Source organism: Staurois parvus, unplaced genomic scaffold (genome assembly GCF_062004578.1).
Source record: "Staurois parvus isolate SC_StPar_1 unplaced genomic scaffold, SC_StPar_1.0 ptg000192l, whole genome shotgun sequence".
Classification (NCBI taxonomy): Eukaryota; Metazoa; Chordata; class Amphibia; order Anura; family Ranidae; genus Staurois; species Staurois parvus.
The window spans coordinates 5333911-5347806 of NW_028317988.1; the positions used below are offsets into that span (position 1 = coordinate 5333911).

General features: G+C 40.2%; 1 protein-coding gene across 1 annotated transcript in view; it reads right to left on the reverse strand.

Annotated features, from left to right (window-relative positions):
• The window catches only part of UTP25 (UTP25 small subunit processome component), a 54287-nt gene that overhangs the window by 15420 nt on the left and 24971 nt on the right, over window positions 1-13896 (reverse strand). Inside the window, exons 6-8 of the mRNA XM_089677815.1 lie at window positions 11123-11524; window positions 9715-9931; window positions 3178-3380 (exon numbers count right to left, since the gene is read on the reverse strand). Of these exons, the coding sequence (XP_089533941.1) occupies window positions 3178-3380; window positions 9715-9931; window positions 11123-11524 (822 nt within the window). The remainder of the gene's footprint in view (window positions 1-3177; window positions 3381-9714; window positions 9932-11122; window positions 11525-13896) is intronic.

Genomic DNA, 13896 nt, shown 5'->3' on the forward strand with positions numbered 1-13896 from the left:
GAGCGCCGGCGGCAGACCCAAAAAGAGCAGGATCAGGCCACAGGGCAGGTAAGTATGACATGTTTGTTATATAGAAAAAACACCTTTAGTATCACTTTCACCCTCTATTTGTCTTGTTTACGGTTATCAGCATAACTGAGAGTGAAAGAAAATTCTACATTTTGGGTTGTCACCAGAACACGAATAGAAGGGAAATCTTCCAATGCGGACAGTAGTTCTGATGACCATAGTGACAACCAGAGATTCCCTCACTTTGGAGGGATTTCCTCTCACTTCCTGTTTTGGCTATGGGACAGGAAGTAAAGGCAAATCTCCCCAATGCGACACAGATGGCAAAATTTACCTGATAGGGGTCCCTTACTCTATCCAATATAAAACCAAACTGCCTTTAGTTCTCCTTTAATGACTTTAGCTCTGTTGTAGTTTGTCTAAAAGTTTACAAATGTAGAAAATGCCATTATATAAAATGTTATATTTAAATACAAGCTTTAAAATGACATGAATTAACACATTAATTACACTTGTAGGTATATTTATAAAGCAGGGAATGTGACTTTCCCCAACATTCTGAAACACATGGACCTGCAAAATTCCTCACAAGAGAACATTTGGTGAAAATCAGTTTGCAAAGCCAGCTGGGTTTTTAATACATACACAACACACTTGGACACAACTTGTTTTGTGACAGTTCATTTAACTTAGCTGTACTAGGAAAGAAGAAGAGGCATATCTGCAACGTGATTCCTGATTAAAGCCTAGGCGCAGTTAAAATCACAAGCACAAAAATCAGCACAAGGGACATAACACAGTAGGATGTGTCCTTTGTGCTGACAGTGAAAACCTTTGTCCGCCCTGCCCTACCCCCACTGTCGTCATCTTCTGCTGCAGCGGGGTTTAATGCAAATAACAGGCTGTGACAGGCTCGCTCATCAAGAGTATTATTCACGGTTTATTCAAAATGCATAAAAGACAAAAACATACTCACAAATGCAGCACAACATTGGGCAGGGTGTCCGACTGTCAGTGAGGTCAGGGATCTGATGCGTTTCGGGGACGAATCTCTGTTGACAAGCTGAGGAAAGGGATTCGTCCCACAAAACGCATCAGCACCCAACCACATTGACAGTCAAACACCCTGCCAATTGTTGTGGCCATCTCCATTGTTATACTAAGCGTTTGTACACATGCTACATTTGTGAGTATGTTTTTATCTTTTATGCATTTTGAATAAACCGTGGATAATGCACTAGGTGTTTGTGCCACCTGTTTGCTCTTTTTCAGTTGTTGATTTCCCCGTCTGAGGAGGGCTGCATCCCCGACACGTTATCCATAGGCTACTGGTTCCCTGGTCTTCCTTTGGAAATTGATTCCTGGAGCGATGGAGAGTACACACTGTTGTCCGCTTTGGTTGCTCACCAAGAAAGCAAGACTATGCCCGCCCAGTCTGCTTAGCTGCTCTACGCATAGAAGTCATACTACATCTTTCATGAATGAAACAGGACCTCTGAATGGAGGGGTCAAAGCTATCAATCATTAACCCCTTCCCGCCGGCACCTCCTGGCCCTTTAAGAGTTTCAGAAGCCGGGAGGCGGGACGGGGTTTAGGGATCATGTGACCGCCGTGACGCGTCGTCACATGATTGGGAAAGGTCCCGATCGAAAGAGCAGACCGGGACCTTTCCGTGAGTACTGGACGTGTGCTGGGAGCGTGCAGGGTGTTTTTTGTTAATTGCACGCAAATGTGCGGCCGCTCGGCGTCCAGGCCCAGATGCCGGGAGGCCGCACATTTGTGTGCGTCCAGCATGAAGAGGTTAACCTGTGGGCATAGGGTTCTGTATATGCAAGTTTTCAATTGATTTATTTTTACTGATAGTTAGTCTGGCTGAAAAAAAAGACAGACACAGTCCATCTAGTTCAACCATTAAGAGGGAGTATAATTATACAACCCTATATACACAATCCTATACCCACAGTTGATCCAGAGGAAGGCAAAAAACCCCAATAAAGCATGATCCAATTTTCTACAGCGGGAGAAATTCCTTTGTGATCCCTCAAGAGGCAATTGAATATTCCTTGGATCAACTTAACCCATAATTATTAGCATCCACTTACATTATGTACATTTAGGAAAGAATTCAGGACTTTTTTAAAGCAATCTACAGAGCTGGCCAGAATCAACTCTTGAGAGAGTCTATTCCACATTTTCACAACTCTTACTGTGATTAAACCTTTCCATATTAAATCTCTTTTCCTCCAGACATAAAGAGTGCCCCCTTGTTCTCTGTGATGACCTTAAAGTGAATGAGTCTACACCAAGTTCACTTTATGGACCACCTATGTATTTATACATGTTGATCATATCCCCCCTTAATCTCCTCTTCTCAAGAGAGAATAAATTCAGTTCCTCTAATCCTTCCTCATAGCTGAGCTCCTCCATGCCTCTTATCAGTTTAGTTGCCCTTCTCTGTAGTTTCTCCAGTTCCTCAATGTTCTTTTTGTGAATTGGTGCCGAAAACTGAACTGAATATTCCAGGTTAGGTCTTACTAATGATTTGTACCGGGGAAATATCTCTCTCTGGAGTCTATACCTCTTTTAATACAAGATAGGATTTTGCTCGCTTTAGAAACCGCAGCTTGGCATTGCATGCCATTATTAAGCTTGTGATCTACCAGAACTCCCAGATCCTTCTCCACCATTGATTCCCCCAGTTGTATTCCGCCTAGTATGTATGATGCATGCATATTCTTAGCCCCCAAGTGCAGAACCTTACATTTACCAACATTAAACCTCATTTCCACATAGGTACCCAATTAAACAGTGCATTGAGGTCGGCTTGGGGGATGATTTACTAAAACAGGTGCACACAGAATCTGGTGCCTCTGTGCATAGTAACCAGCTTCTGGGTTTTATTGCCAAAGCTTAATTGAACAAGATGAAGTCATAAACTGATTGGTTACCATGCATAGCACCAGATTCTGAGTGCTCCAGTTTTAGTAAATCTGCCGCTTTGTGTCTTTTTTTAAAGCATATTAGCTATGTAACTATGTACCAAGCAGCAGCTGGAAGTGATGCGTACACAGCCATCGCAGAAAAAGAGTTTGATGTTAAGATCCATTTTTTGGGGGGGAAATGCTTATAAAAGGTGCTGTGTTATCTACACCAATATTTTACACCTACCAAGACATGTTCCCAGTTCTGCATCAGGTAAATATCAGCTTGATCAATGATGAGGATCTCTATGGAAGACAAAAAATCAAAATCCCGTTTTTTCTCTCCCTCACTACCAATGACGGTACGAAGACCAACTGGAGATGCAATAATGATGTCCGAGGAGTAGAATGGAGAGTAAAGTCTCATGCTCTTCTGCAGAATGGCCACTCCTGTCAACCAAAGATGGGGCAATGTCAACATGTATTCATTAATATGCTTCACAATGACTCAAACCATTAACAAGCAGGTAACCTAAATCCCACATTGTACTGAGCTACAAACACAAGACAGGAAAATAGATGTTAACCCTTCAATCAAAATGTTGTGGATTTTTTTGTCTTATTTTTTTCCTTTTTCTTCAGAGGCTACAAAAAGCTTTACAGCTTTGCCTCTTACAGGAATGCGAAAAGAAGGGCAAATTTTTATGATGAAGCAACATTTAATTCATATCTAAAGGAAAACCTTTTTTAGCTTTGGACAGAATAGAGAATGCTGAACTTTAGAAAGATATAAAACACACAAATGAATTTGGCTCTGTAATCATTAATACAGCAAATGTATCTTGATGCATTAGTGTGTAAAAATCTTTCTTAAATGGATGGCTGTCTTGTGGCCTAATTTTTGGTTACGGTTTTGAGGATATTCTCTGTTTTTGCAGAGGAGGGAGGAGTGTAGGGGGAGAGGGAGAGGGGGGAGATAAAGAATATTTTCCTATCCCCATTTTTTACCTCTTTTTATTTATTCATTATTATATTTTTTTTCTTCTCTATTCCTTTCCCTCTATAGAGGGGTCAAACGACCTCGGTGAAGAAAGGAATCCTTTGGGATGGAATATTATTTTTTTTTTTTAAATCATTTTTTTTCTTCCTCTCTCTTCTATGTTTGTAAGCACGGTGGACAATTTTTTTTCCCTGTTATGTTTAGGTGCTGGAAGCTCAACCAGCAGATGGCCACTACTTTAAAAAAAAAAAAAGAAAATATATTTTTTTTCTTTTTTGTGGCTATTTCCTGCGTGGACTAGTTTTTCTTGTTTTTTTTTTTCTTCCCTTTGATAATTTTGCTATATAGTGAGCCAGTCTTGGTTTAGCTATGTTCATTCAGAGGGACAAATTTACTGTTATAACTGGGCTAGTGGGTACATTTAGCGATTATTTTAGATTATGGTTAATCAATTTATTCATGTTTTGTTATGGAACATTAGGGGTTTAAATAATGCTTTGAAAAGGCATTCTGTTTTTGAGTATGTCGCCTCTTGTCGCCCATCCTTGGTCTGTCTACAGGAGACACATGCCACTCGTTGTACTACTAGATTTTTGCAGAGCTGCAACGTACACCATATGTATGTATACCATATATTCAAGGGGTGTGTCTATGTTGGTGTATAAGGGCGTGGTTTTTTTTGTGTAATAGGACCTCTGTGGACAGAAATGGAAAATGTTTTCCTCCAGTGTAAGATATATGATCCTGAATTGATACTCGCTGCTGTGTATATACCTCCCCCTTAAAATCCAGAGGTGCTCCATCAGCTAGTCACCTTTGTGGGGATCTCTCCTTCAGTACCAATCTTAGTACTTGGAGATTTTAATAATGTAATAGATTTGGGGAGGGATAGATCTCCAGCTCCTAGATCCTTTTCTGGAGAAGGTCTTTCCTCATTGGGGAGACTATGTAGGGAACTGGGGCTGCAAGATATATTTAGACAGTTACATCCTGATGAAAGTGTCTATACATACTATTCTAAATCACATAACTCTTTGTCCACAATTGATTTGGCTTTATGCACTATGGAGCTTATTCCAGCTTTGGTTGAGAGCAAAATAAAACCCAAAGGAATAGCTGACCATTCCCTGCTGTTAGTTACTTTAATATCTGGTCGTCCAGAATCCACTATTCCGTGGCAATTGAACCCTTCCTGGCTGGAATTGTTCCTCAAAGAAGATCTTCTACGTTCCATAATTGAGGTATTTTTGACCCACACTGTGAGTTCTACTTCCCCAGGTGTAGTATGGGATGCGTTTAAGGCTTTCCTTTGAGGTTTGCTTATCCAACAAGTCAGTGTTATTAAAACTCTCCGTGGGGAATTGGAGCTCACCAAGACGGAGACTTCGGCAGCAGAAGCCAACTATATTTTGAATCCTACTTTAGATAACAGACTTGAATGGCTGTCTGCCCAGAGAAGGCTCAATGGGCTGTTAGAAGATAGGGCCAGGAATAAACAGTTCTTTTGGAAGAGGTTGATGTGGGCTGAGGGGGAGGCAAATGGTAGGTCACTGGCTCAAATAGTTCAATCTCAGTCTAACCCCACTCATGTCTCGACTTTGAAGAACAGAGAGGGGGAGATTAATACTCAGGTGGGCTCAATTGTGTCTATTTTGCAATCCTTTTAACAAGATTTATATGCTTCCAAGGCTGACTATATACTGCTTGAGTTTACCACTTATATTGCTACTATCAACTCTCCTGTTCTGTTGCTTGTAGATCAGGAAGGACTTGATGCTCCGTTTACTCTACATGAATTGGAAGCAGTGGTAGCTAGTTTCCCCAACGTTAAGCCCTGGGGGTTGATGGTCTCCCTATGGAAATTCATAAAATATACAGTACATTCTGGCTTCCAGTTCTTCTTAACACATTTAATGAGGCTCTTTCTGAAGGTTGGCTCCCAGATTCTATGGGTGAAGCTGTCATAGTAGCATAGTCAAGAAAGACCCTCTGTACCAAGAGTCTTATAGACCAATTTCTCTATTGTCTGCCAATGTTAAAATACTAGATTGAAGGTCATTACACACATTATTCACCCTGATCAGGCTGTATTTATGCCTAATATGTCAACAGCTATTATTATTAGGTGGGCCTAATAAAAATCTAAATATGCAGGTGCCAGTTTCATATTACACTGATCGTGGTGGCTTCTTAGTGCTAGATGCTATTAAGGCTTTCGACAGTGTTGAGTGGCCATATTTTTTGGTAGTTCTCAAAAAAGTTGGCATTGGTTCCACCTTTTGTCAATGGATCCGATTGCTTTATGCAGATCCTATGGTTTCAGTCAGAATTAAAGGCTTTCAGTCTCCTTCTTTTAGACTTTTTCGTGGCACCAGGCAGAGGTGCCCATTGTCCCCCCTGCTTTTTGCCATAGAACCCCTGGCCTACCTTATACGGGCTTCAATAGATATGCCCGGCTTAATCAGAGGTGCCTTTGAGGAATAAACTGCATTGTATGCAGATGATGTCCTCCTTTTTTATACAATATCCAGATATCTCTTCCAGCAGTAATGAAAACATGTTGATGAATTTGAGAAATTCTCAGGCCTTGGCATTACCTGGGAGAAATCAATGTTAATGCCACTGGACGCTTTGTCAACTTCCTTACCATCCACACTCTCCTATTTAAGAGTTGTGCCATCCATGAAGTATTTGGGGGTAACAATATCAGCTTAATTTCAGGCGTTCATTTCAGACAATATTGCCCCACTGTTGTCTAGATTGCAAATCCAAAGTAAATCTTGGAGTAAAGCTACCCCTTTCCTTGGTAGGCAGTGTTAACCTAATTAAGATGATTTGGATGCCCCAATTCTTATATTTTTTTATATAATTCCCCTGTTTGGATACCTATGCATATTTTTATTAAGATCAATAGCATATTCAGGGATTTAATTTGGAGAAAGAAGCCCCCCTGTATTAAATTAGACACTACAATATCCCAGTGATGCTGGAGGAATAGCAGTACCCAACCCAAGGTTATATTTTTTTGCTGCTTAATTGCAGCATCTTGCGGGCTGGGAATCCAAGAGACCTTCCAGGGCTGCTTGCCAACTACATTCTCATACAGTGCCATGAAAAAGTTTTCATACCCCTTTAAATTTTCCACATTTTTGTCATGTTACAACCAAAAAACGTAAATGGATTTTATTGGGATTTTATGTGATAGACTAATACAAAGTGGCACATAATTGTGAAGTGAAAGGAAAATGATAGGCGGTTTTCAAAATTTTTCACAAATAAATATCTGAAAAGTGTGGTGTGCATTTGTATTCAGCCCTCTTTACTCGGATACCCCTAGCTAAAATCTAGTGGAACCAATTGCCCTCAGAAGTCACCTAATTAGTAAATAGAGTCCACCTGTGTGTAATTTAATCTCAGTATAAATACAGCTGTTCTGTGAAGCCCTCAGAGGTTTGTTAGAGAACATTAGTGAACAAACAGCATCAAGAAGGCCAAGGAACACACCAGACAGGCCACGGAAAAGTTGTGATGACGTTTAAAGCAGGGTTAGGTTATAAAAAAAATATCCCAAGCTTTGAACATCTCACGGAGCATTGTTCAATCCATCATCCGAAAACGGAAAGAGAATGGCACAACTGCAAACCTACCAAGACATGGCCATCTACCTAAACTGACAGGCCAGGCAAGGAGAACCATAACCAGAGAAGCAGCCAAGGGGACCATGGTAACTCTGGAGGAGTTGCAGAGATGGGAGAATCTGTCTACAGGACAACTATTAGTCATGCACTCCACAAAGCTGGCCCTTATGGGCCATAGCTGGCTCTATGATAATGGAACTCTCAAAACATTCAAGCAGATGAGGATAGAGTGTTCCTTACATCAAAGGTGGTTTTATCAGCTTCTTCAACTTTGTCATGCGGTTTTAGCTCAATTTTCTTCTACAGTAGTGTTTTTCACCCCACCTTGATGCTGGACAGAACAATTCAAGCAACATCAACTAACTCATTTCAGACATCTATTCAGTTATTAAATACATTTTTATTGAAGTTCCTGATTCTGTCCAGGACAGGATGGGAGCAGGATATTGGTTCCATTTCAGAGGAGACCTGGGGGAAGATTCTTCATTCTCTTCCTTTGGTGTCCCTTTCTTCACATATATTATCACAGCTTTTTATTCTTCATAGGGTTATAGAACCCCTGAATTTCTCTACACCATAGGTCTGAAATCTGATCCAGCTTGTGCTACATGTGGCAATTCTGGTACTCTTATACATCTTTTGTGGCGGTGTCCTAAACTCCAGAGATATTGGGTGGAGGTGGTTGGTACACTTAATGGGCTTTTTGATGTGAATATTCCTGTTGACCACTCTCATGTTTATTGGGCTATGTAGATTCTTTGTTATACACCCCCCCCCCCCCCCCGATAGTGACTACTATTCTGCTGACACTTTTTGTGGCCCGCAGACAATATGCCCCTTAGGTGGACCTCCCAATATCCGCCTACTCTATCTGACTGGATTTTTGATCTCAACAAGCTTATCGCTTTTGAAAAAAACACACAAATTTTTAAGAAATTGAATGAGCAAATTCAATGCTATTTGATCTAATTGGACTAAATATATGTTTCCTGTGTCGGAATAGGTTTATTATGTATTTTTCTTAAATTTTTTTTGATCTTTTTTGTCTTAAATTCTGGTGTCTACACTTAGGGAATATATTATTGTGCTTTAAAGCTGGTATTATAGCTGGGTGGGATATTCCCTCTTTTTTTTTGGTCTTGTCTTGTACTGTTTTTGGGTTTTGTTTTTTGTAAAGTCCTGTGTGGTGAGTATTGCATATATGGTTTGTTGTTGTTATTTATGATGAAAAAGGAAAAATATAAACGATTTTATAAAAAATTAATAAGTGAAATTATTTTAAAAAACATAATTAAAGTGTATCTTTAAAAAAAATGCAAGTAGTGTAAGTATCTTAACCCAACCTGTTATCAAGCCTATACAGTTCCTGTACAGCAGAGCTCAGAGTGGGAGATGGAGAAGCAGCACAAGGAGTTAATATGTTCTGTACTGATGAGGAGAGGAAAGCAGAGTGACAGGGAAATTAGTCCATCATATTGCGGCTTCTGATTTATTGCCCAGTCACAGGCTGGAGGCGGGTCCATGACAGATTTGGCTCGGAGGAAGCATACTGAATGATGCTGTCCATCATTTAACCCATAAAACTAACATCTAGTGGCATAAAAGTCCTGTAAAAACATTTCTGAATTGAAGCACATTGCACCAAAAGCTGCTTTTTTATTTTTTCTTTTAAGGGCTGTTTATAATTATTTTTATTGTTATTTTTGACTGAAGTCTGCACTGAAGGAATAGTTAACTGAATTGAGTTTTAATAGCAGACACATACAGCAAAGGAAGTGGAAACACAAGGATCCAATCAGTTCATGTGCTGATAGGCACAGAACACAGAGTACAATGATGGGATGAGCTTGTCACTGTGCTGCTTCTAGATTTACACTTCAATCACAGGCTAGGATAAGTCCAGAATGACATGAGCTCAAAAAATGTGGGTTGATATAAAAATAATAGCTTCCTGCCTTTCGTTTACAGGATGTGTATGCCTTCAGCAGTCGTACATGAGTGAAAGGTGTCATAGCTGTCTCTATGTGATGGTAGGTGCAGCATGACTGCTGCTGGCTCCCAATGATCATAATAACAGAGTACCCACAGACAGCAGAAAACAGGAAATTACTGTATGATTGTGACAGTTACACATTCTCATTCCTACCTATCCTGAAATGATCATCGATATTTCCAGCAAACACCGCTTCATAATCATCTGGCCTCCTCAGGTTGGGGGGCCGGTCATCAGGGTCACAGCTAAACTCGTCTTTGAACCTCTTCTTGTTGCTCACATCCACTTTCTTATCAGGGACTTCCATGAGGCTGATTAGAATCCGGACCACTCGCAAGGCGGACTCACGAAATGGAACAACAATAAGCACCTGAGAATATCATAGAGAATAGTATATTACATGTATAGAGATTAGGGCTGAACACCATAGAATTATGTGACAAGATGATACAGTTTCACCAGAAGCACTATGTGGGGGATGAACTCGATTACATAAAAATAAATTAAAATTGAGGGGTTTAAAGAGACTGTAAATCTTGATTTTTTTATATTAAAATAATATATGTCCTACTTTCCTGCTCTGTGCAATGGTGTTACACTCGTGCAGGCTTGATCCCGAGCCACGCTGTCTGTGTCTATAGACACAGACAGGGCAGCTCAGTACCGCCCCTGCTCCCTCGTTACAGAATTAGATTGACAGCAGTGGAAGCCAATGGCTCCACTGCCCTGTGATGAGGGAAAGAGTAGAGAGAGGTGCTGCTCTCGTGCACAGCCCTGGATCGAGATCGGGCTCAAGTAAGTATAAAAGGAAGCTGGGGGGATCCTCTGGCACAAAAGGTTTAAAAACAAAGAAAAAAAAAAAACAAACAACCTTAAGGCTTAAAAGCCACTTTAAAGTTTAAACCAAAATTGTTTTTGGATAGAGTATTGAAGGGTTAGGTGCTCTGTCCATTTTATTTTGCTATGTCCCCACTAGGAAAATTCACTCTATCCATATCCTGATGACCTTGATCACAGCAATACAAAATGAGGAAATATCCAAAATTTGGAATGGTTACTAAAACAAGAACAGAGAGGAAATTGGGGACAATTGTTCTAGTTAACTGTCAAGAAGGGAGTTTCCTAAACTTTAAAGCAGATATTTATTTTCACTTAAGAAGGGTTATCTCCCCAATAAAACACAGACAGTAAAAAAAAAAAAAAAAAAAAAAAAAAGTTTTAATTTTTATCCAACTTAAAAATAAAAATAATTTATTGCTTTCCTATTGTTGACACTACAGTAAAACATGACAAGGCAATTTCAGGTAACAAATGAGCATAATCAGTTAAAGTATATCTAAATTCACATTTTTTTATTTCTACCTGGATATTACCAGGACATAGGATAGCAATTGTCTGCAAGAAGAACTGCCTGTTTTTATCTCTAACAGCCAATCAACTTTCCCTCCAGACAGTTGAAGATGCAAAAAAGATACATGGAATCGACTGGATGCTAATGGTATCTCAGACAGTTCTCCTTACAGCGTTTCAATATGTTGAGAGCACCAAGCACTTGGAATACCTTAGGTCGAGTCAGGCCCTGGTCCCGGAGCTCCTCTTCATCAAGTCCACTCTTCTGATCTCTTTTTCTTGTGTTGTTGTTGAGGACCTGGGAGTTTGCTTTCAGCACGTGATTCAGGGCATGGAGACAGTACACATGTCTAATCTCTTCCCCTTGTGCCATTGCTAGCCTGGATGGGTAATACAAGTCCTTGTAGGAATTCATAACTCTAAAAAGTTCCCTTTGTAAAGAGGTGAAGTTCTGTTTCGTCTGGTTTGTTAAATACAAATGGTTCACTTTAGGCCAGGTGGAATCCAAAGGCTTGCAGAGAAAAAGCTTATCCAGGTCATCTTCCTTCTCCAGTTTCAAAGGAAGAGCTTTCTTGAATGTAGAAGTAAATGAGATCTGTCCCAACGTCGGCCACTAAAGAAAACAAATGAAGTCATTAACTATGAGGGCAGCACTATAAAAATGATGAAATGGTGCAAATACACTCAAACCAAAACTCATGAGAAATATAAGCACAACATGACTTGTAATAAATCTTAAAGGCAAAGCGTGAGAATCTTCATGGAAGACAAGGCAGGAGGTTGTAACAGAAGTGGAAGTAAGGAATGATACAAACAGGAACATAATAGGCAACATTGACTAAAACCGGAGCACACAGAATCTGGTGCAGCTGTACATAATAACCAATCAGCTTCCAGGTTTTATTCTCAAAGTTTAACTGGACAGGCTGAAGTTAGAAGCCGATTGGTTACTATGCACAGCTGCACCAGACTCTGTGTGCACCGGTTTTAGCAAATCTTCCTAATGGGTGTCTTGAAACACTGCGTTGGATTTACTAAAGACAAATAGATTGCACTTGCAAGTGTAGCTGCACTCTCTGCATTTTCCCCAGAGCTTAGTAAATGTGGTGAAGCTCTGCTGATTTCCATCATCCACTCATGTGCAAGCAAAACGTTTTTTTGTTTTTTTTTAATATCTCTTGCACCTGATTGGGTATTCTTTTAAAAGTGTAGTTTTACCAAATTACATTTACTAAGGAAAATTAGTATAACTGCACTTGCAAAGTGCACAGTATATTTGCCTTTAGTAAATCAACCCCATTACATCCTTGAGGTGTGCAGGAAACCGAATCTGGAATCCTTTAGCAACAAAACAACCGCCAACCTCTCAACAGGATGATGGCTCCATCTTCAACTCCATTTGTCACCTTGATAAAGTGGACCGCCATGCTCTCTGAATGTTGGTGATTGTTTTGCTGATATGGGAGTTAGGTAAATAGTTTCCCTTGGATTTATTGTCTGGCATGCTGGTTTTATTGCAATGTTGTATTGATAGGGTGTACCAACCCTCAAGCTAGCATTTACAAGTCTGTACGGTATGCTATGATGAAACTGTGAATTCCTTTAATGACTGATATGACAGGAATGGACTCTGCTGTATTTGCGATATAGGTGTTTATTAAAGTGATAGTAAAGGCTCCCTTTTATTTAACCGAAAACAAAAAAAAAAAGAGGTTTATACTCATCTGCTCTGTGCAAGGATATTGCACAAAGCAGCCTCTTACCTCCTTTCTGGGGTCCCCCGCTGGTACTGTTCACTCCTCCTCTTCTTTGTGTGCTCCCACAGCAAGCCTTGTGCTATAGAGGCACACTTGCAGGCTCGCTCCTGAGACAAGCTGTGTGCATCCATAGACACACAACCTTGCCCCTCCTCATTGGATTTGACTGACAGCAACAGGAGCAAATGGTTCCCACTGCTATCAATCTGTCCTGTGACTGAAGGGAGAGAGACCAGCACTGGTGCAGATAGGTACAGTGCTGGATCAATATGAGGACTCAGGTAAGTATTTTGGGAGGTGGGGGGAGGGAGAAAAACAGCTAACAAACAGGGTTTTTTTTACCTTAATTCAGGTAATGCAATAAAAGGTAAACAAAAATGTGACTTGAGAACGATTTTACATGACAGCAAAAAAATTTTAAAAAAAATGTAAAAACACACAGAAACAAGTGAGTGAAGTACAACCAGGAAACAGTAACCTAGTGGAAAACTATATACAAACAGAAGGGCAGAGGAACAGTGAAGAGGGTAATACAGGGACGGGCAAGACTGGACCAGAGTGACACCAGGCACTGGTGATGGACTGAAGATCTCCTCATTCAGGGAATACAAGATAGGTGGATAAACACTAATGTAGGAAAGCATCTGAATTTACCTGCAAAAGTCCATCTGAATGAGCCCTAAAGACTGCTGGGAGACACCTGCTGAAGGCTAATAGAATTACAGGTTAAAAGCCATGAGCAGGTAACAAAAGGGGAGCATCAGACCCCTGACAAGGTGCTACACAAGCTAAAGTGCCCGGGAATTGTTCTAATGTATGGGATGAAGGAGAGGGCAACACCAAGTACAATAAAGGGAGCAGGCTAGTCATGTAGACATAATGATATAACAAATTGCAGTAATTCTACCAAAATTAATACATGATTGATCAATTCGAATACAGTTAGCCAGTCATGTCCAGCACAGGCTTTTTATTTGCTTTTTACTGTCCTTTAATCGGAGCATATACATAACAAAAAAAGTAATGTCTATTGAATAATGTCTGATTAAAGGTCATCCCCGGAAATGAAAGTGGGGGAACATGTCTCCAAGCGATTCCTTGACTGGGGTTTTAACCCTTCCCTATTCTATCCAAAACTACAGAAAGACTTTACAGGCTAGAAGAACAGAAATAATAATTGTGTGGGGTGTTGTAAATCCATACTGGTGAATGTTACTGGTTGGTCTGA